The 20536-nt window shown below is 53.9% G+C and overlaps 9 protein-coding genes across 9 annotated transcripts; 4 read left to right on the top strand and 5 right to left on the bottom strand.

Annotated features, from left to right (window-relative positions):
* Nucleotides 1–576: 576 nt before the first annotated feature.
* On the bottom strand, nt 577–2541 carry BO97DRAFT_386295 (uncharacterized protein). The gene is made up of 3 exons (XM_025693522.1): nt 1959–2541; nt 1221–1904; nt 577–1157 (listed from the first exon to the last, which is right to left on the bottom strand). Exons 1-3 carry the CDS (start codon nt 2101–2103, stop codon nt 805–807), a joined length of 1182 nt encoding a protein of 393 aa, XP_025553703.1. The 5' UTR covers nt 2104–2541; the 3' UTR covers nt 577–804.
* Nucleotides 2542–4888: 2347 nt separating this feature from the next.
* Nucleotides 4889–6295, bottom strand: BO97DRAFT_465051 (uncharacterized protein; the record flags this gene model as incomplete). The annotated part of the gene is made up of 1 exon (XM_025699526.1): nt 4889–6295. One exon carries the CDS (start codon nt 6293–6295, stop codon nt 4889–4891), a length of 1407 nt encoding a protein of 468 aa, XP_025553702.1.
* A 644-nt stretch (nt 6296–6939) lies between these two features.
* Nucleotides 6940–8587, top strand: BO97DRAFT_386293 (bestrophin family protein). Its single transcript, XM_025693521.1, has 4 exons — nt 6940–7175; nt 7249–7390; nt 7471–8012; nt 8189–8587. Exons 1-4 carry the CDS (start codon nt 7045–7047, stop codon nt 8556–8558), a joined length of 1185 nt encoding a protein of 394 aa, XP_025553701.1. The 5' UTR covers nt 6940–7044; the 3' UTR covers nt 8559–8587.
* Nucleotides 8588–8971: 384 nt separating this feature from the next.
* BO97DRAFT_404085 (uncharacterized protein) lies at nt 8972–10645 on the bottom strand. Its single transcript, XM_025694887.1, has 7 exons — nt 10478–10645; nt 10264–10410; nt 10055–10207; nt 9873–9995; nt 9660–9821; nt 9427–9581; nt 8972–9352 (listed from the first exon to the last, which is right to left on the bottom strand). Exons 1-7 carry the CDS (start codon nt 10622–10624, stop codon nt 9136–9138), a joined length of 1104 nt encoding a protein of 367 aa, XP_025553700.1. The 5' UTR covers nt 10625–10645; the 3' UTR covers nt 8972–9135.
* A 273-nt stretch (nt 10646–10918) lies between these two features.
* Nucleotides 10919–13742, top strand: vp16 (tethering complex subunit VPS16; the record flags this gene model as incomplete). Its single annotated transcript, XM_025691601.1, has 7 exons — nt 10919–11063; nt 11125–11231; nt 11284–11412; nt 11467–11960; nt 12016–12110; nt 12163–13433; nt 13494–13742. 7 exons carry the CDS (start codon nt 10919–10921, stop codon nt 13740–13742), a joined length of 2490 nt encoding a protein of 829 aa, XP_025553699.1.
* Nucleotides 13516–14485, bottom strand: BO97DRAFT_476457 (Alb1 domain-containing protein). Its single transcript, XM_025700481.1, has 3 exons — nt 14419–14485; nt 14056–14345; nt 13516–13987 (listed from the first exon to the last, which is right to left on the bottom strand). Exons 1-3 carry the CDS (start codon nt 14432–14434, stop codon nt 13784–13786), a joined length of 510 nt encoding a protein of 169 aa, XP_025553698.1. The 5' UTR covers nt 14435–14485; the 3' UTR covers nt 13516–13783.
* A 146-nt stretch (nt 14486–14631) lies between these two features.
* BO97DRAFT_404082 (ubiquitin-specific protease UBP1) lies at nt 14632–16960 on the top strand. Its single transcript, XM_025694886.1, has one exon. The coding sequence runs from the start codon at nt 14731–14733 to the stop codon at nt 16732–16734; it is 2004 nt and encodes a 667-aa protein (XP_025553697.1). The 5' UTR covers nt 14632–14730; the 3' UTR covers nt 16735–16960.
* A 352-nt stretch (nt 16961–17312) lies between these two features.
* Nucleotides 17313–18085, bottom strand: BO97DRAFT_412370 (EF-hand superfamily Ca2+-modulated protein; the record flags this gene model as incomplete). The annotated part of the gene is made up of 3 exons (XM_025696233.1): nt 17313–17685; nt 17801–18021; nt 18083–18085. The coding sequence occupies 3 exons, from the start codon at nt 18083–18085 to the stop codon at nt 17313–17315; spliced, it is 597 nt and encodes a 198-aa protein (XP_025553696.1).
* A 201-nt stretch (nt 18086–18286) lies between these two features.
* On the top strand, nt 18287–20508 carry BO97DRAFT_364685 (bifunctional C97 family peptidase/thioredoxin family protein). Its single transcript, XM_025692550.1, has 5 exons — nt 18287–18333; nt 18418–18533; nt 18592–18606; nt 18663–18884; nt 18959–20508. Exons 2-5 carry the CDS (start codon nt 18498–18500, stop codon nt 20459–20461), a joined length of 1776 nt encoding a protein of 591 aa, XP_025553695.1. The 5' UTR covers nt 18287–18333; nt 18418–18497; the 3' UTR covers nt 20462–20508.
* The last annotated feature ends 28 nt before the right edge of the window (nt 20509–20536 follow it).

The raw sequence follows: 20536 nt of genomic DNA, 5'->3' as shown, positions 1-20536 counted from the left end.
ATGCCACGCTCTGCACTGCACTGCACTGCACTGCACTGCGCCACAAACCTGGAAAGGAAGTTTGTTGACTAGCGATTGGCTGCATTTGGGGGTTTTGTGGGTTGTTGTGCTATGCTGGATGTTGGGGTTGGTCGAGTGCTGTGGTTGAAGGTTTACTGCGTGGTTTAGGTATTACTGTGCAGTGGCATTGGGATGGATTGGGTTCGTGGTTGAGGGGATGGGGTAGGGTATGCGTAGGGAATGTTTGGGTCCGGTGTTGCTCGTTTCATGTGGTAGGAAGTTAGACTCGTGCTGGACTGGACTTGGGGTGTAGGGCGTGGGCGAGGTTGTTTGAGCTGTGTAGCTAGGTGTAGCTTAAGTTGCGGTTGCGAGGCGGGACTTGTCTAGTAGGGGATGTGGATATACTCCATGCAACAGGGAGCTATCTCAAGTGTTGGGGAGGCTGAAAGAAAGGGGGGTCCGGGGGTTCTCCCCCGGGACGTGGGAATGGACCTATCCAGGCAGAGTCCTGCTGGCCTCGAGCTTGAAAGTTCTAATCCACAAGTCTTTCTTAATCTAGCGCCTGGGGCACGCGGACCGATAATCATGTGAAGATTTCATTCAGTTGATAGCAAATCAGTCTCGATAAAGTACATTGTAGGAAAGAATCATTAAGCTTGCTTGGTATCAAACAAGAGAGAAGCAGTAAAGCACATGGGGCGTATCAACAGGTCATAACAGCATCATGAATACAAGATTGGAGATAAGACTTCTTCGAAGCCCTTTTCCCATCGTCTTGTCTTGTCTTGTCTAAGATTCTTGAACTTAGAAGCCACGCTGGGTGCCCAGAGTACCACGGTTGTCCAAGTCAGAGTCCACGCGGGGATCCATCTTGTTGGCCATGTCGGAGCGGTGGGGGCCGGCAGTGGCATTGGTGTTGTAGCTGCTGCTGGCCATACCCTGGTGGCGGGCACGGTTGTCCAGGTCGGAGTCGACACGGGGGTCGGCCTTGTTCATCATGTTGGAGCTGTGAGGGCCGGCGTTGGTGGTGCTGCCGCCGAAGCCGGTTCCGCTGGTGGTAGTGGTAGGGCCGGCACCGTAGCCTGCGGCACCGGTAGAAGAGCCGTAGGCGCCGTGGCCGGTAGTGGTGGTGGCACCGCCGAAGGCAGCACGGTTGTCTGTACGGAATGTGTTAGTGGTTTTTTTGGATGAAAAGTACTTAGAACTGATTGGAGACATACCTCGGTCACTGTCGACGCGGGGATCCATCTTGTTAACCATGCTGGAGCCGTGAGGGCCCTGGGCTCCTCCGAGAGCTTCGTGACGGGCACGGTTGTCCAGGTCCGAGTCGAAGCGGGGGTCGGCCTTGTTCATCATGTTGGAGCTGTGAGGGCCAGCGTTGGTGCTGCCGCTGTAGCCAGTGCTGCCACCGAAGCCGGCTCCAGTGGCGGTAGTGGAGTGGTGAGCGCGGTTGTCGCGGTCCGAATCGACACGGGGGTCGGCCTTGTTCATCATGTTGGAGCTGTGAGGACCAGCGTTGGTGCTGCCGCTGTAGCCAGTGCTGCCACCGAAGCCGGCTCCAGTGGCGGTGGTGGAATGGTGAGCGCGGTTGTCGCGGTCCGAGTCGACACGGGGGTCGGCCTTGTTAGCCAAGCTGGAGTCGTGGGGGCCGTGAGCTCCTCCAAGGGCCTCGTGACGGACACGGTTATCGCGGTCCGAGTCGACACGGGGATCAGCCTTGTTCATCATGTTGGAGTCGTGAGGACCAGCGTTGGTGCTGCCGCTGTAGCCAGCTCCAGCGGTAGTGGTGGAAGGGTGAGCGCGGTTGTCCCGGTCCGAATCAACACGGGGGTCGGCCTTGTTGGCCATGTTGGACTCATGGGGGCCGTGAGCACCGCCCATGGTTTCGTGGCGAGCACGGTTGTCTGAAGACTCAGGTTAGCACCGAATTTCTATGAATGAGAAAGAGGAACACCTACCACGATCGCTGTCAACGCGAGGGTCCATCTTGTTGGCCATCTTGGAGGAGTGGGGGCCGTGGTTGTCCGAGGTGGTGTTCTCGGTCTTGTTCTCGTGGTGGTGACCAGTGACCACGTCCTTGACCTTGTGAATGATTCCAGACATGATGTGTGATATGTAGTGATTGTAGTTGTTGAAGTAAAGGAGAGAAAAGGAGTAGCTGAGTTGTTGGTTGAAGTTCTTGTTGTTGCTTAGAGTGTGTTGTGTTGTGTTGTGTAGTGTTGTGTAGATTGCAGATGTTCTGAGGACAATTGGAACATGAAATCCTCAGGTTTATATAACTTCTTGCCTGAGGGAAGAACGAGGTGGATATGACGTCAGGCTACGTATTGCCTCAAGTCAAACGGGCGGGTGGTGAATGTCACTCCATCTTTACGAAACAAGCCTTGGTACAACAACCGCTTGACTTGTGTGCATTCAACTTGGGAGAGCCCTGCGATGGAATGACGTCGCAATGTGTTAATCGATTATCAGCCCTAAAGCAGCAGGTCCCTTGACCGCGCCAGGCAGTTTCTCATGTCTATCACTCCCATCCCAAATTAGACAGACATGCAGCAGGCAAGCCTCGACCCGCCGTGCGGGAAAGGGGGGCTTCCGTCCATCCACTTGACATGGAGCATTGAATCTAGGTACGTCTGGAGTACTTTTGTGTGGGGCCAAAGCAGATTAACCTACGTAGTGAGTGAGCACTTGTCAGTTGGTAACTGGTAAAAGGCAGAAGAGCTCTCGTAAGGCTGGCTGGCCACCAATCCTGGAGCCGATTGCGCGTTGCCGATCATGACTTCAGCCCAGCCGGAACCTGATGTCGGCGGCGCGTTATTCCGGCTCTTTGATTGGGTGGGTGAGTCTGGCATTTGCGGGGGACAACCCATCATTTGTCGAAGAAACGGGAAAGAATCCCACTATACTTTCCCGTATCGGCTCAAGTGCAATCGCGATCTTCATGGCTTTGTCATCCAATCAAGGAACTCTCAACGGCCAACGGCCACTTTCCGAGCAGCATACAAGCAGAACCATAGGTCATCTTGAAGATCTTTATCCAACGGTTACAGCATTTCTAATTATATCCTTCTTTTTGAGTACACATAGTCGATCATGAATTCATATTCCACAGGCACCCTTCATCTTTACTTTGCCTTCTTACATCACTGAATGTCCTGACCCAAAGAACGAGGATTCCTCAGACACCTCTTAGTCTTTTCGTGGGCGGCATGACGCAATACTATCAGCCAACTCGCCTCGAGGGGAAGCGACGAAAATCCATCGCAGCGACCGCTAGGCGCACAGATTGAGCCTTGGACTAGGATTAAGGGTCGTTGTAGACGAACTTGGATGTAACAGCATCAGACCTGACCTCGCGATTCTGACGGGCTCTGTTGTCCGGTGTTACACAGGCGACGAGCACTTTGCATCTCATTATTACCTTCGAGTAACAGGGCTTGACCTTAGCCGACTGGAAGCTTTCATAGTGGCTTCCACCCTTAGCTGTCAAACGTTGGTGCGTGATGCTTATCTTCGGGTTCGACCCACTACGACTGCCCTAATCAACTAGCCATCACTCCACGTTCAGCCGCTACATGGAAGGCGGAAAGTAGAGTGGACTATGCAGCCAACGGATTATTTCAATTGAGACTCCTGCCAGCGAACCCATTCGTCTTAGTCGAAATAAGAATTGCTGACTACAACTGCTGCTTTTTGATCTATTCCAAGGTCGTATGGCCGGACCAAACAACAATCTTACCACTTGGTCCTAATCCTAAGAAGGGGCAGAGATTTCGGCCAACAAGAGATCTTTACAACAGGCGGATGACTCTGAATTGTTACCAAGCCAAGGCTTGTAGGGATCGAAGGTTTTCAGTAAGGTAAGCAATGTCAAGAGGTGCTATTTCCAAAAGTACCAAACTAGTTAGTGTCTTAAATTCCCGTCGACCCCCCCCTAACCCCCTTCTTTTGCTCTCTCCTTCTCCTTCTTCCCTGGAAATCGTAGCATGTCTGCTCTTTCAAAGTTCAAGTTTCCCGGTTGAGGACGAGCTAATGACCAACTTTGATAGTCATTTTAGTGACAACTCATGGGACGCCGGGTCCAAGCCCTAGACGTTGTCGACCTGGCGAATTCGTGTGCGACAGCTGGGATACTGTTAGACCACTGATTTCGGATTCGCTCTCAGCCACGATCGATACATCTGAGACATGCATCTCTACTTGTGGCATGATCTCCCAGTGCCACCAGAGTGACACCGGCTCAGATGAAAGCCTACTGGATTTCAGGACACGAATCTCCCATCCTGAAGAGTCCCGAGCTTCGCTGTATCGCCCTACGGTCGTCGCATGTCTTCCGATCCGTGCAATCTGACTCATTTCCCATCTCTACCGATGATGTCAATGGAATAGTGCCTAGTGACACCTTGGGAACAAGCAAAAACACGCGGAATTTCGATCATTCTTCCTGGGTCTCGCAAAGTCCGTTGCCCCTTGCAGGCTGCCATGAACGGTCCCTTCGCTAAAGGCACGAAAAGAACAATCGCTGAATCGAAATGATTAAAGGACTCAAGGAACGAGGTCGCATTCACTGACTAGCTACGGAGATAATCCCAGAGATGCATCGCATCACGTCAAGAAGAGAATGAGAGGGGATTTGTGCTGGTCTTGTTCTCTTTGTTCTGTTTGCGAATGTCTGACTTCAGGCGAGCCTGACTACCGAAGAGGTGGGGGGTCTTTTGTTCATTTGACATGATACGAGCTTAATGATTCAGATTTTTGGCGGATGACTAGGTGGAAGTGATAAATAACAGTTGTAGTTCATAGTATAACGCGTAACTGAGATCGAATGACATAGCGGATCACCACTCCAACAACTACAACTACAACTGGTAAACAATTGGGTGCAGGTCTAGTACCTAACTTCGTCCTTTAATGGATAGCAGGCAGTTGGCTGAATGGGGCGATAGTGCTTGGGAAACCCTGTAGGCGGAAAAGGGGTTTCTGGCAATAGCCACGCCTCTGCCAGGCGTTGAGCAAAATCATCCATGGCCTTGCCGTCGTGGTTGGCTAGAGCCCATGGTATCATGACGCCATGGGGCCACATGCATTTTTCAATCTTGTGTTGTTGTTCTTTTGCTGCGTTTCGCAACTTGAATGCCAGATCCCACCCCCTGAACTCGGGCAGCTCGGAGAAAGCCTCAAGTCGATCCTCTTCTTCTTTCTCCTTCTCCATGCACTGCTCGTCTTCGTGAATGAGGAGCTCGAGCGACTTGTGGTAGTCTTCAAATAACAGACGCTTCCTCTCGAACAATGACTCGAAATATTCTTGGAAAAGTGGCTGGAAGTCTCTTAGCCGAAGCCACCTCGCGTCCAACGATCCCTGTATCTTGACCACGTTTTCAAGATGTTCTATATCAAGAGCGAGATCATCGAGAGCGCAGTCGTAGCAATTGTCGAGATAATTGGCGAGGTATTGCTTATCGAAGAGATCCTTGTCCTGCGATTCCGACCTGCCGGCCATAAAAAACGTGATGTAGAGATCTTCAGGCCATACCCGCCCGTGAAAGAGTCGATGACACGTATGTACATCCCGATATGTAAGCAAGATGAGGGCTTCGACCCATCGGACAGGCGAGATCATCTTGATCGCATGACGGTTCGTCCCGAAACAAACGGGTTTCGGAAGGCGGCGGTCACTCGACAGGACGTAGTTTCGGGCATCTTCAACCAGGGTAGGAGCAGGCAGATCCCAGAAACTGACGGAGTGGTCGAACAAGTGAATGTCAATGTGGCCCAGTTTACCCGGGGCAGGCTTGAGGTGAAAGACGTGCGTAGGCCGCCACCAAGCGCCCCAGGCATAGTGGTCAAGGTCGGTGTCTTCGAAGTATCGACATCCATGGGCGAAGAAACCCGTTGGATACGACGCAGGCACCAAAAAGTAACAATCGGACTCCTCTACTTCGAAGGGCTCGATGGGGCCGTCGTAGAAGTCTGCCCCACGTAGGACCTGGACTGCTTTCTCCATGAATTCATCCGGGATCGAGAGGTTGATGCTGCGGACTGTCACCTCACAACCGAAGAAGCGGAGCATCATATCACCGAATAGAAAGGCGGCGATGCCGTTCTTTGCCAGAAGTTCCATCACTTCGGAGACAAGTTGCTCGTCAAGCTTCTGGCCAGTATATTTGAATTCTCGAGGCTCATTCGAACCCGATGCATCTTCGTCAATCCTGTGCTCGATCTCTTTGTGGTCCTGGGACTCAGATTCGAACCCGGGGCCATACCAACCCTTGTACGGGCCGTATGCGTAAGACATCTCTTCAACAGATATGCGGATAAAGCAAAGGTAGAGGAGTCAAGAGGGGTAAAAGTAGACTCTGTGGACTTTCAAGTACAGGCAAGGAAGTCAGTTGTGTATCTACTGTTGAGATTAGAGGATCAAATTTCGATGGCGCGCAGCGGTCAATTTATACCCAGACCGATCTCGAGGGACCAGCGGCTACTGAGTCCGATATTCACAGTAGCAGCCAGAGATAGCGGAAATCTCTCGGCTGCGCTTCTTCTACAACTCCCTACCAGCATTGTGTCTGTTGACAATGTCGCAGATATCCGCGCCTGAGTCCTTGTTTCGCCGAAGTCGTTGCGGTCTGGGACAAAGAAATGTGAGTCAAGACATGACGCGAACAATGCATGCTCTAGATCTTCAAGGAATCTCATATTCCTGTCCGTCGTTTGTAGGCTTCTAACCGAGACCCGCGTGGAGAAAGATAATCTTTGTTCGAGGGGGGGAGTATATCCACACCTTATCCATCTGATAAGATCAAGATCGGGCTTACTAGACTAGACTAGGTAACTACTCACTAGTCCCATCTAGTACAGTACCTTAGCTGTACTGTAGTTACCGGACGTGAAGTCGCAGACCGCTCTTTATTTTTCCTCCTTCCATTTCTTGCCCCTCCATCCAAAATCCCAATTCTCGAGTCCCTGACACCAGGCCAAGGATCTACTGGTGTACCTGACATACCCATATCTCCTGCAGGTTTACCATCTCAAATCGACTTGGTCATGCGCTTGAGTCTCAGCAACCCTCCCACACCGGCCTTGAGCCGCCAGAATACTATATTTCTCAACAATGCCCACCATTATCGTCACGGTACCCATCCCCATCTTTTATCGACCAGGCACAAACCAAGGAGGTATGTACCGTCTTCCCATCTTTCTCGACTTCCCTGTTGAGTGAGTTGGGCGCTTATATTGACGTGACCGTAGATGGCCTTTGGTGTTTCGGTTCATCAAAGGCGCCATTCATGCGGCAATTCTGGTGCCAGTCTTCTTGCATGCACTATTCACAGCATTCGTGGTATGGCTGGACAAAGACGTTTTCGACACCGTCGGCCTCCCAAGTAGCATTGTGAGTTCTTTTTCTTGCTTCCCTGTCGCCGTGACAACCGCGAACCGCAACTTATCGCACACTATCACAAAATCAATAAGATCCCATCTTTGTCCATCGTGGTCGGCCTTATGCTAGTCTTCCGCAATCAGACCTCCTACAACAGATTTTGGGATGGTCGAAATGGCATGAATACTATCAACACCTGCGTTCGGAACCTGGTCCGGATCATCGTCACGAATGGGTACAGCCCCCGAGGCCCGCCCACGGCGGCAGAGAAGGAGGACATCGAACGCACGGTGCGCATCCTGATGGCTATCCCCTTTGCTGTCAAGAATCACCTCCGCGCCGAATGGGGTGCAGCCTGGGCTCTGGGCAGCGACGTCGCGGAGAATGGCGTCACGGATTTCAATCCGGACTTCGCTAGCCTCCTGCCCGCTGGGCTCGAGGGCCATGAGAATGGCGGACTTGGACTCCCCTACCAGCTTACCTTCTTCGTGGATCAGTTCATCAAGCGCGGCGTTGAGCGCGCCTGGTTCCACGCCCCGGGGGCAAGTCAAATGCAGGCGCAGTTGAACACTCTGACTGATGCCTACGGGCGGATGGAGACGATCAAGCTTACTCCGATCCCAGTGGCGCACTTGTAAGTTCTGCTTTGACATTTGCTTTTTCTGTGTTACGCCTTACCCGCCTTTTTTCTCTTTGCCTCTTTCTTCCTGGCAGGGCCAACCCCCCCCCCTCCATCAAATATTGAGCCCGTTGAGACCTTCCAAACGCATTTCCTACCCAAAGACCTTCCTCTACTGACACCACGACTAGGATTCATCAGAAACAGGTCCTGGCCCTCTTCGGCTGCGTCCTCCCCTTCGGCATGGTCGACGACATGGGTTGGTGGACCATCCCGATGGTCAGCCTGGTGATCTTCACGTTATACGGCATCGAGGGCATCGGCTCTCAGCTCGAGGACCCCTTCGGCTACGACCGCAACGACATCAAGATGGACGCCATCGTGGGCGACGCCAAGACCGAGGTCGACGTCGTGCTGGATGAATGGCGCAAGATGATGGCTTTCGTCGACGCTGGGCGGTCGAGCGGTGGCGACGTCGATGGCACCCCTCGTCCTGCTAGCGGCGATGCGGAGGACAGATTTGTTTTGCCCGAGCTGTTCCTGAAGAGGGATCGGCGTTGATTTTTCGCAGGGTGGGTGTTAGTCGGGCTGGGTGCTTGCTGCGCTTCTATGTAGCGGGGCCCGTGGAAGATGGGGTAGTACATATGGTATAGGGGCTACTCTTGATTTGATAGATTGGAGTTGGTATGGATTTATGTCCATGGCACATATTTATGAGGTTATGGCGATATGAGCTTAAATGAAAGTATGAGGGCTACGATGCATGGGGATCCACAGACGTAGAATACAGTCCGGAGGAATAACAATCATATGTTTCGCAGGAATCAAATACGGAAGATAAAGAAAGGTCTCTCCTGCAGAATGGCCACAGGGTAGATTGTGCTGCTGTACCGAACCTTCGTTATCTGATATAGACTGCTGAATATGAAGCCTACAAGCAGGAAGGAAAGGACGAAAAACCGCAGGGACACAGGGTACTGTAGTCCTTCAGACACTGGAAGTGATAGTCCTAGAAATCAAAAACATAGCCCCAAAAGGTTGACGTAACCAACAGGAACAGGAACCAAACTGACATTTCTACTACAGATACAGCGAGGTTGATGGCCCCAGAATTAGCCCGATGACAGGTGCAGCACCATTACAACGGCGCCTCCAGCGTAAGCACCCCCTCTAAGATTGTATCCGGGTTGGCGTACTCCAGCACCTTCGTCACCGCCCCAAGATCACTCCCATACTGCAAGCTCCGGTCCTCCTCAGGCCGAGCCACCACGATCCGATGGCGAAAGACCTTCTTTGCAGCCAAGGCCGCGATCGACGGGGTGACGAAGTCCACGCCATGCAAGACAGCCAGCAACCTACCGAACCGAGACATGTCGGCGAGGTGAGCAAGTGTCCTCTCGTGCGATTCGCGCAAGGAAACGGGACTGACCTGGAGAATGCCTTGAAATGCAGGTTCGATCGCGTGGAGATGCCGCCGGCCACCGCGCGGCTGAGCCGCAGGAAGACGACAATATCTTGCTGATAGCGGATGATGTCCGCACCCACGGAGACGGCTTCGCTGCATTGCTGTACTTTATCTAGTGTCTGTAGACGTTCCATGTCAGCATGTCAGCTTGAGCCTCTTTGTAGGGTTGGGAATGGTCCTTGGGGGAGGGGATTTACCTTTCGATCTATGTGTGGGTGGCCTTTATTCGGTTGGGCTTCGGATTTGCGGATCACGGACGAAGCGGATGTTTGTCCCTCCGAGAGCCAGTCGCTGTCTTCTTCTAAGTATGCGTAGCTGTCCTCGGGGTCTTGGTAGTGTGAGATGAAGAAGTGGTCGTTCTGTTGACGCATGAGCAGGCTGGAGTGTAGGTGGATGAGAGGGAGGCCGACCAAATGAGAATTCAACGAGGGTGAGTCTTGTCCTCCCGTGCGTGCTATCAGGGGCACGAAAAGGAAGTCTGCTGGTGCTTGCCAGGTTCCAGCCTGGAGGGAGAGACTTTTCGAGCGCATCAACTATTCTTCCAGTCAGATGGTCGGCGAGGCTTAGTAGGTAGTCATTGATCGGCTATTACCTCGAGCACCGATCGTTGGATGTTGTCTCCAACATGGTCGAAGTGCTTCGCTATGATGACATTGGAAACGCCGTAGGAGGATCCGGGCGACCTCGACGACTTCGTACGACTCCGACCGCCCTGTAAGTCGTGAGCAGAGAGTAATGTACTCGACTGGTCTGATCAGTGGTGCGGTCGCAGAAACATCATTGCGAAGTACGAATGCTTACAGACTCGGTTGTCATGCGCGGACGCGCAGGACGCACATGGTCCCTGGAGGTCTGCGGTGCTGATATTTCCGCCAGGAACGTGTCGAACGTGGTCGCATGCGAGCAGTCAACGATCGCGTGAGATAGTTCGAAAGTGTTGGCGCATATCTGGTGCGGCTGCTCGTTAGTCAATGGGTATAAGATTCTAAACGCAGTCCCGTTATCGGTCATTTACCAGGGCGAGCTCTTTGGCAACGTCATTGATGTGGGTGTCGGTCGTCTCGACTCGACAGTGCTCATGGACTGCCAGGCAGAGAAACAGAGCGACCTCGAGGTCCGAGAGCTCCAAGGCCAGATGGCGGATCTCCGCGTTGTGATCCATCGTACCTCGCATACGGCGGCATCCTGGCAGCAGCCAACATTATTGTTCGGGGGATAAGTGCTGGCAGCCTGAGGCAGATATCTATGTAGGAAGGTGAGTGCAGCACACTACTGACCTAATCAGGCTTAGCGCCGGAGCTTGACCCCATCGGTCCGGAGTTGTTGCTACCTTACTACTATTAGTTAAATTGGTTGCTGCTGCTTCCCCGACGGAAACCCCCGATGAACAACATCAGCGTCGTCTGTTCATTGTTATTCCCTGCCCAGGCTGTTTTCAGTCTTTTGACTGCTGTCAATGGCCCCATCTAATCCTCTCGCCAACTGGGAGAGACTGGGCGATAGTTTCTACCGCAAGGTGCCCATCTATGACGCGATCTTCGATGAAGACATCGAATTAGAGAACTACATCATCGCGGGCGCTCCCTACGGAGGAGCTATCGGTACGAGACGTCTCGCTGCGGAAAGTGACGCTGCATTCGCCTTACTGACGGGTCTCAATAGCGCTGCACCGAGATGAAAGCAAGCCGTACCGGTTCCGCGACGCACAGACGACAAAGTCGAGCATTGACATCTACTCGTGCTCAGGGAAGCTCATCAATCGGCTAAATGTAAGTAGACCTCCCCTAGCATGAGATATCAGCCGCCTAATTCTTCCTATAGTGGGAGTACGGCACGATCCGTGGCCTCGGCTGGTCCGATAAAGAAGAGCTCTTGGTCATTACCGAAGACGGCACGGTCCGCCGTTACTTTGGGCTTCACGGCGATTTCACCTCCTTTTCCCTTGGTAATGTAAGTCTTCCGGTGCCGGTAGGTCTAATTTTGTGTGGGCTGACTGCCGACTAGGGGGCTGAAGAATATGGCGTGAGGGGATGTCGTTTCTGGACGTCGGGCTTTGTGGCGCTGCTCTCAAACAACCAGCTGGTGGTTGTGTCGAACTACGACGAGCCGCGGCCCAGGTTGTTGGCACCTTGTCCAGAGGGAGAGGTCTCCTCATGGTCGCTGATACCGCCTGCGTACACGCTGTCCCGCTCAGTTGAGGTGTTGCTAGCTGTTGATAAGACTGTCTACTTGGTCGACCCGACCGAAGCGGAGGACAAGGTTCTCCAGAATGGACCGTTCAAACATGCGAGCGTATCACCTACCGGAAGATTTGTCGCGCTCATCACAGCCGAAGGGAAAGTCTGGGTTGTGAGCAGTGACTTCCAAAGCAAGTACAGCGAATATGACCCGGAATCCCGAGTGACGCCTAGGACTGTCGACTGGTGTGGAGACGATGCGGTTGTTATTGCGTGGGAAGATGAGGTGCATCTTATTGGGCCCAATGGTGTTGCTGCGAGGTATGTCTTAGGAGGTCCGGCTCTCCACGCCCTATAACAATACTGAGCGACGCAGGTATTACTACGATGGAACAGTTCAAGTTATACCGGAGTTTGATGGTGTACGACTCATCACTAATGATACATGCGAATTTTTGCACAAAGTCACTGGTGGGTCCCTTTCCCGAACCCTCATTGACGTCTACTGACGCTTTTGGGCCAGACGTCACGGAGGCGATCTTCCGGCTTGGCTCTACTTCGCCTGCATCGGTGCTCTTGGATTCCGTGGACTTGTTGGAGAAGAAATCCCCCAAAGCTGATGAGAATATTCAACGGATCCGCCCTAGTCTGCCAGAGGCAGTTGACACCTGCGTCAAAGCTGCGGGCCAGGAATTTGATACACACTGGCAAAAACGCCTGTTGAAGGCAGCCTCCTTTGGAAAGTCTGTGCTCGACTTATACAACAGCGACGAATTCGTGGAAATGACGGAGAAACTACGAGTGTTGAAGGCAGTGAGGGACTATCAGATCGGATTGCCGATTTCCTACGAGCAGTATATGCGTCTTACGCCAGAGCGGCTCATCGAGCGCTTAGTGAACAGGCACGAATATCTTCTGGCAATCCGAATTTCCGAATACCTCGAACTGGCTGCCGACAAAATCTACGTCCATTGGGCGAGCCAAAAAGTCAAAGTCGCCACGGGAGATGACGAGGCAGTTTGTAAGCTCATTGTTCAGAGACTAGATGGAAAGCCGGGTATATCATTTGAGTTGATTGCTCAAACGGCTTATGATGAAGGGCGCGTGCATCTCGCAACACAACTATTGAACCACGAACCGCGGGCCGGCAAGCAGGTTCCGTTGCTGCTGAATATGGAGGAGGATGAGATTGCCTTGGACAAAGCTATCGAAAGTGGAGACGTCGATCTAGTGAACTACGTCCTTCTACACCTCAAGTCAAAACTCCCCCTCGCGAGCTTTTTCCGGACTATCAACACCCGCCCCATGGCATCTGCCCTTGTGGAAACAAATGCCCGGTCGCAGGACACAGAGCTGCTCAAGGACCTGTTCTACCAGGACGACCGTCCTATCGATGGTTCGAATGTGCTTCTTTTAGAGGCGTTGAATGAGACGGACCTGCCACGGAAGACAGAAAAGCTCCATCTAGCATCGCGCCTGCTGTCAGACTCGAAGGACCCATCGGTAGTCTTACAACAAAAGCTGTTGTCTGAAGCTTCACAGCTGCTGAAAGTGCAAGAAGCTTTGGACAAGGACCTTGCCGACAGGACCGAGTTTCTAGGCCTGAGCTTGAACGAAACAATATTTAGGCTAATCAGATCAGGTTACGGCAAGAGAGCACAGAAGCTCCAAAGTGAATTTAGGATGCCAGAGAAAACATTCTGGTGGTTGAGATTGAGAGCTCTAGTGGCCAAGCGAGATTGGGGAGAGTTGGAAGATATCGGGAAAATCAAAAAATCCCCCATAGGGTGGGAGGTGAGAAATCCCTAGGCCCATGACTCTCAAACATGCATATACTCACACGACTCACGACAGCCTTTTTACAATGAAATCCTGGGAGCGGGGAACACGAAGCTCGCTTCGGTGTTTGTCCCCAAATGCACCAACCTGCCCGCAGAGGAAAAAGTGGAAATGTGGGTGAAATGTGGGATGATTGCCAAAGCAGGCGAGGAAGCCTTCCGAGCAAAGAATGTGAATGCCCTTGAGCTCCTGCAGACACGGGCGTCCGGACCAGCCGCCGCCGAGATCGACCGGATGATCAACCAGCTGAGGCCCAGGAAATAAAGATTTGGTGCAACCCAAAACTTTTCTTCTGCGGAATTGATTCAGGTGATCTCCTCATCCTCGTCATTGTCGGCGTGTTGGGCGACAACCGGATTCTGAGCGGCAAAGATCGGTTGCGCAACAGGCTTGCTTTTCTTTGTGGGGGCAGCAGAGTCATCCACCATGGCGTCGAGGTCATCGGCCTCGTCGTTGAGGGCTTGGAATGCTGTCTTAGACGCCTTGCGGTTCAGGTCCTCCCATTCGCCCTATAAGCATTTCTTGTCAGAAATCATGCAAATAAGACCGCTGTAAATGGCTGGAACTGAACTCATACCCTGCGAGCTTTGACGACCTTGGCACGATTGGCACTTCGATTGACTTTGTTCTCGAGCTGATCCATGACAGCCTCTGCTCTCTCTATTCCTTTCTGCTGTCTCGCACGCTGCACTTTGCTCAGAGGCTTCGACTTGGCCTTCTTCTTCGAGACACCAGCATTTGCTCGATCGGCTAGAATGGATTCACGTTGCACAGTCTCCTCCACCCGAGGGACGGAGACCAACGACTTGTCGAGATCGAGACTGGGAGAAGCTGCCCGGCGGGCAGCACGGGAATGTTTGGACTGGGCTAATGTAGGCGCAATAATGTTAGGAATGCATGTGTAAAATCAAAAGCTATTCAAGCGCACAGATATACTTACGTCTCGACTTGGCCATAATGCACACCGCGAAAAGTTAACCGTGGTGAGCCCAGAGAAAGTAATTGCGGCACCCAGAGTGATGGGAATAATTTGTGTGGAGACGGACGGTATCGATAAAACTTTTCCGGGTGGCGGTAGCGACCCAACACGCACTTGGCCGCTGCTTATTCGGCAGGCCGCACCTACACCTACCTGTTGGACAGTCATTTGTCTCCGCATCAGACCATCCTGCCGGTCTTCATTTTACTGCTAACTGAGATATGCTTATAGTTCTGTCCTCATGCCGCAGACTCTGACTTTCTCTCACCAGCCATGAATGCTCGCAGAGAGGGGGTCGGATTCTCCACTCAGAGTCCCTTCAGCAGCGTGCATTACAGCAACTATGACACCGCTTTCCAGCATTTGCAAGGCCACCCCAGCTTCTCCGTCGGTGTATTGGTGACCGTCGTGTCCGGTTACCTTATCTTGAGCTATCTGGGTCTAGTCCCTTTTTCGCTGGTTCGTTTCGTATGGAACCTAGTGGTCCGCTTTACACCGTCGCGACTGGTTGCCGCACTCGACTCTCCGAGAACTGTGTCGGCGGACGACTCGCCGTCCGCGCCGATGACGTTCGAAGCGAAAAGCGAAGCGATGAGACGGATCTTCGGTCTCGACAATGGAATTTTCTCCGCCCTCCTGCCTCACGCGTCGGCCTTCCCCGGCTTCGGCACTTCGCTCCTGAGCGGCAAGGACAACCACCCGCCGGGTCTGGGCAACTGGGACAACTCGTGTTACCAAAATAGCATCATCCAGGGGCTGGCATCCCTCCACTCGCTAGAAGACTTCCTGGAGAGGAATCTCGAACAGCTGGGCCAGCGGTCCTCGTTCTCCACCCACCAGGCCCTGAAGGAGATTATCGAGCGACTGAACAGCGCGGAGAGCTACGGTCAGCGGCTATGGACTCCGCCGGATCTGAAATCGATGAGTAGTTGGCAGCAACAGGACGCACAGGAATACTTCGCAAAGGTCGTGGACCAGTTGGATCTCGAAATGCGGCAGGCGACGCGGCGGCAGACGCGCAACCTGGGCCTGAAAATGGCTGGACCGCAGGAACATGTCATTGGCACTGATGGGGTCTCGGAGCCGACAGACCGTGCGGTTGATTTGCGGCCAGCAGCGTCGGAAACCCAGCTCGTTGCGAACCCATTGGAAGGTCTTCTCGCCCAGAGGGTTGGATGTATACAATGTGGATGGACCGAGGGTCTATCTCTGATCCCGTTCAACTGCTTGACGGTGCCGCTTGGGCCCAAGTTTGAGTATGACATCCGGGAGTGTCTTCATCACTACATGCATCTGGAGCCGATTGAGGGGGTGGAATGCGCCAAGTGTACCTTGCAGCGCACGCGGGCCCAGCTCTTGAATTTGCTGACCCAGATTGAAGAGGAAACGAAGACTACGCGGTCGAGTCCTCAGTCTGCAACAGTCGCGGATGCTCTTTGCAAGTCGGCTCGGGAGCGTCTACAAGCCGTTGACGAGGCACTGGCGGAGGAAGATTTTGCCGAGAAGACATTATCAGAGAAATGCCACATTCCTTCGAAGAACAGGGTGTCCACAACCAAGTCACGACAGGCCGTGATTGCTCGACCCCCCAGGTGCCTGGTCGTTCATATCAACCGCAGCATGTTCGACGAGATGACAGGGATGCTCCGGAAGAACTACGCCGCCGTCAAATTTCCCAAGACCATGGATCTGAACGAATGGTGCCTCGGAGGGCTGTCCTCGAATCAAGCCAACAAGGACATAGAGCAATGGGGAACCGACCCTAGAATCTCGATGCTATCACAGATTCGAGGTGACGATTCTTCCAGCCGACTATATGAGCTGCGAGCCGTGGTCACGCATTATGGTCGCCACGAGAACGGCCATTACATTTGCTATCGGAAGTACCCGACGGAGGCTTTCCCGGCGCATGTACCAGAGGCCGTTCTCGAAGCGGACGGCGACAAGGAGAAGCCCGAGCGGTGGTACCGACTCAGCGACGAGGACGTGCAGATGGTCAGCGAAGTCAATGTCATGTCCCAAGGCGGCGCCTTTATGCTCTTCTACGAAGCAGTGGAGCCCGGCTTCTCCTGGGGCATGGACTCTGACGAGCTGGCCTCGCAAGAAGGCGAATCAACGCCGTCGTCGACATCCAGCAACCCATCAGATGGCATGTCGGCTACATCAGCAGCCACTGGCGACACTGTCTCGGATGTTTCGCAAGCGACCAGCGTCGCCGCCTCGTTACCTGTCGAACCGCTTGGCGAGAAGTCCGCAGTAGTCTCGGACGTGGATTGAATCTTTGCGGCTGGTTATCCCAGATCCTGTATATCAGCGTTATATGATACCCCCGATGTGCAAACCATTCGCAGGCGTTTAGTTTCTGCTTTGCATGGCTGTTTCTCCTTACCTCTGAACATAGCTTCCGCTGCCAGATTTGTACACCAATGCTTGTATTTTAGGGAGAGAGGGCAGGAGGCGATCGATTAATGGTACATTACGACTCGGTTTTGCTTTTACAAGGATACAATAAACATGTTATTTTATGACTTGCCCAACGTCAATCCTGTACCTGTGCTATGATAATCCAATTTCACCACCCATATGCCTGAATGATGACTGATAAGACACCCAGCAACAACCCAAGCAATGCCCATGTACATACTTCCACAATCCAAACCAACAACGCCCGCTCTATACAACAAGCGAACACGAAGAATAAACCTCAACCCTCAAACCCAGACCAAAAACGCCGCATAAAATCGTCACCACCACCACCATAAGTAAACACCCCACTCCCACCCCCCCGCCCCCCCCCCTCCCAACCTCCCGGTGCCTATGTATGCCCAAATATGATCCCCGCAACAGCAACGCAATCAAAAGACCCCAGCCCGAAGCATCACCTCCCGAAATTGACCCAAGGTGACCCCAGCGCCCACCCCGGCGCCCCCGTTCGCCTCGAGAATCATATCCCGGAGCAACTGCTCGCTCAGGTTAGCGTCCTCCTTGAGCTCGCGCGCGATGCGGCGCAGGTGGTGCAGGGTGATGACGCCCGTGTTATCGGCGCCGCGCGTGAACAGCCGGAAGGCGGCGTCGACCTCGGCGGCCATGGCGTCGGCGGAGCGCGAGCGCAGCTTGGCCGCTGCCACCGTCAGGAAGGGCTCGTACGCTACGTAGCCGGTTTCTGTTGGGTCGAGGGCGGAGAGGATCTCGGGGAGTTCGTGGGGGTCAGTGGTGAGGCCTAGGGCTCTGTTTTCGGGGTGGGTTGGGGTGTTAGTTGGGATTGCTCTCTCCTTGCGATGAGTGGTAGGAGGACGGGTGGGATGAGGGGCAAAGTAATGTGTAGGGCTGGAGGTGCACGTACGAAAGCGCCTTCTTCACATCCTCTATCGGGATAACGCCCTCCTTCTCGTCCGGGAACTCGTCGGCATCTGTGGAGAACAGGTGGAAGACTTCTTTGATCTCGTTCTCTTCGGCTGCGCTGATGTCGTTCTCCTTTGCGAGCTTGGATTGTCGCGCTCGTTTCGGGGCGGAGCTCGGCGTCGCGGAGGATGCGGGCGGGCCGCGTTTTCGCGCTTTGGGAGGCTGGCAGACGCAGGGTTAGTGAGGTGAGGTTCTTCTTGATCTCATACTGAAGAATACGTACCATGTTGTGTTTGTGTTGTGTGAGGTGGAAAAAGAATGCGCGCACTAATGGAGTTGGAGAAGCTCGAGATATGATGTCAAAGAGATGGGCGGGGATGCTGATTGGTGGAGCGGGGCAGGGTGCCTTTTCTGGCAGTTTAACAACTGTTCCAGCAACAGTGCATTTCATTTCAGTTCATGATTCTGGTCTTTGATACCGCGGTGGGATACACTCTCTTCGCGTCCACCATTACTACTTCACTGCTCACAACTGTACGTCTGCAACTACCCTCCCCCTCGATTCCATCGCCTTCGAGAACCCTTCCATCTCGTGACTGCGGCTGACGTAAACTGAAGGATGCCTGCGGCGATCTACACGCCTTAAAAAAGAGCAGAACAATACCATCTTTAGATTTAAACGCCAATCCACACCCATCATGGATGTTGAGCTGTACGTCTATGACCTTTCCAAGGTGGTTCCAATCATTCTGAGTCTTGGTAGCCCAGATCACTGACTGACTTTCTACACAGGGTCTCGCGCGATTGGTAGGTCACGTCGCTCAGCAGCACTTGCATCGTATCTAATGCAAGCATCTCCCCAGTATTCCATGCCCTTGACGGGCACCCAAATCGATGCCATCTACCACACCTCTCTGGTTCTAAATGGGGTCGAGTACTACTATGGCCAGGGCATCCAGACGGCTGTGCCCGGTAGCACACACCATGGCCAGCCGATGGAGAAGCTGCATTTGGGCCAAACGGAGCTCCCCTTGGATGTGATCGAAGAATACATCCAGTCCGTGGTGGAAATTTACACGCCCGAGGTGTGTCATGCTCCTGCATTCGGCAGTGCTCATCAGTTGTGAACTAAAAAAAAAAAAAAAAAAAACACTCGCAGTCCTACGATCTCTTCCTGCATAACTGCAACAACTTCACTCAAGACCTGGCCATGTTTCTTCTCGGAAAGGGCATTCCGGAACACATCCGAAACCTCCCGCAGACCTTCCTGAGCACGCCCTTTGGTCAGATGATGAAGCCACAGATCGAAATGGCCCTGCGTGGTGTCACCCAAGGCACTGGCACAGACGGTGCTCAAGCGCCCGCTACCAGAGCACCAGCAGCGCCGGCAGCGCCGGCCCAACCCTCGCCCGTTACCCAGGGCGTGGTCCGAATGGCAAGCAGCCTGGCCCAGCTGGAGCAGCATCTCACCGCCGCCTCCCACTCATGCGCTGTCATCTTCTTTACCTCCGCCACCTGTCCGCCCTGCAGAATGGTCTATCCCACGTACGACGAACTGGCCGAAGAGGCCGGGGACCGCGCCATCCTGATCAAAGTCGACATCAGCAGCGCGCTGGACGTCAGCACGAAATACCGCGTGCGCGCCACGCCCACCTTCATGACCTTCCTCAAGGGCCAGAAGGTCGACGAGTGGGCCGGCGCCAACCCAGCGCAGCTGCGCGGCAACGTGCGCCTGCTGCTGGAGATGGCGCACCCGACGCACCGTCACCGCCAGCTCCATCTCCCCAGCTTTCAGCGTCACCTCACCAACTACGTCACCTACAAGAAGATCCCTTCACTCGATAAGCTGCGGCAGAAGCTCCACCCCCACACCACCGACACCACCCTGACAGCCATCATCGACTTCATCCAACGCCGCTTCAGCAGCCCTGAACCTGCCGCCGACGTCGCCCTGCCATCCTCCCTCCCAACCTTCGGCCCCTACCTCCAAACGACACTACGCACTCTCGCCCCGGAGCACCAATTCGCACTCGTCGACCTCGCGCGCCTCCTCTTCCTCGACCCCCGCGTATCGGGCTACTTCGCCGCCGAAGACCCGCACCACGACCTCCTGCGCACCCTGCTGGCCTCTGCAACCGCCTCCCCATCAACCACCCCCTACCCGCTACGCATCACCCTCCTCCAACTCGCCTGCAACCTATTCACGACCCCGCTCTACCCAGACCACTTCTCAGGGTCCAACAACAACCAGAACCTTGCCCTCCTCCAAGACCTCCTCCACCTGACGACAGCCTCACTCCTAGACCCGCACACCAATCTCCGTATCGTCGCCGCCTCCTTCGCCTACAATCTCGCCGCGCACAACCACAACGCCCGCTTCGCCAGCCGGCCGGATCCCCTCACGGACGAAATGCAGGTCGAGCTCGTCGCGTCGCTGGTCGAGGCCATCGGGCAGGAGACGCAGAGCCGCGAGGCGTTGCACGGGGCGCTGTTCGCGTTGGGGCTGCTCGTGTACGAGGCGCCGGAGGAGGGGACGGTCGTGGACCTGTGCAAGGCGATGGGGGTCGCGGAGATGGTGGTGGGGAAGAGGAACATCCCCGAGTTGAAGGGCGAGGAGACGTTGATCCGGGAGGTAGGGGAGGTGTTGCTCGGACGGGGGTAGGTTTTGTTTCTACGTTGTAGTATGATTCTGTGGTGGAGTACAGGGTCGAGAAGTAGGAGGTGTGGCCGCCGGGGG

The sequence above is a fragment of the Aspergillus homomorphus genome, assembly GCF_003184865.1.
Source record: "Aspergillus homomorphus CBS 101889 unplaced genomic scaffold BO97scaffold_8, whole genome shotgun sequence".
In the NCBI taxonomy this organism is placed as follows: domain Eukaryota; kingdom Fungi; phylum Ascomycota; class Eurotiomycetes; order Eurotiales; family Aspergillaceae; genus Aspergillus; species Aspergillus homomorphus.
This window is presented reverse-complemented; position numbering and strand designations above follow the sequence as displayed.

Bases quoted from the DNA above. Each gene is read 5' to 3' on its own strand.
- BO97DRAFT_404085 (XM_025694887.1), bottom strand. From the start codon at position 10,624: ATGGATCACAACGCGGAGATCCGCCATCTGGCCTTGGAGCTCTCGGAC. The intron at 9,996-10,054 runs GTAATAGCCGAT...CTGGAAGAATAG, and splicing joins TCCAACGATCGGTGCTCGAG to TTGATGCGCTCGAAAAGTCT. The intron at 9,582-9,659 runs GTAAATCCCCTC...GAACGTCTACAG, and splicing joins ACCCACACATAGATCGAAAG to ACACTAGATAAAGTACAGCA.
- BO97DRAFT_386293 (XM_025693521.1), top strand. From the start codon at position 7,045: ATGCGCTTGAGTCTCAGCAACCCTCCCACACCGGCCTTGAGCCGCCAG. The intron at 7,176-7,248 runs GTATGTACCGTC...ACGTGACCGTAG, and splicing joins ACCAGGCACAAACCAAGGAG to ATGGCCTTTGGTGTTTCGGT. The intron at 7,391-7,470 runs GTGAGTTCTTTT...AAAATCAATAAG, and splicing joins TCGGCCTCCCAAGTAGCATT to ATCCCATCTTTGTCCATCGT.
- BO97DRAFT_476457 (XM_025700481.1), bottom strand. The intron at 13,988-14,055 runs GTATGAGTTCAG...AAATGCTTATAG, and splicing joins AGGTCGTCAAAGCTCGCAGG to GGCGAATGGGAGGACCTGAA.
- BO97DRAFT_364685 (XM_025692550.1), top strand. From the start codon at position 18,498: ATGGATGTTGAGCTGTACGTCTATGACCTTTCCAAG. The intron at 18,885-18,958 runs GTGTGTCATGCT...AAACACTCGCAG, and splicing joins TGGAAATTTACACGCCCGAG to TCCTACGATCTCTTCCTGCA.
- BO97DRAFT_404082 (XM_025694886.1), top strand. From the start codon at position 14,731: ATGAATGCTCGCAGAGAGGGGGTCGGATTCTCCACTCAGAGTCCCTTC.
- BO97DRAFT_386295 (XM_025693522.1), bottom strand. From the start codon at position 2,103: ATGTCTGGAATCATTCACAAGGTCAAGGACGTGGTCACTGGTCACCAC. The intron at 1,905-1,958 runs GTAGGTGTTCCT...CTGAGTCTTCAG, and splicing joins TCGCGTTGACAGCGATCGTG to ACAACCGTGCTCGCCACGAA. The intron at 1,158-1,220 runs GTATGTCTCCAA...CATTCCGTACAG, and splicing joins CCGCGTCGACAGTGACCGAG to ACAACCGTGCTGCCTTCGGC.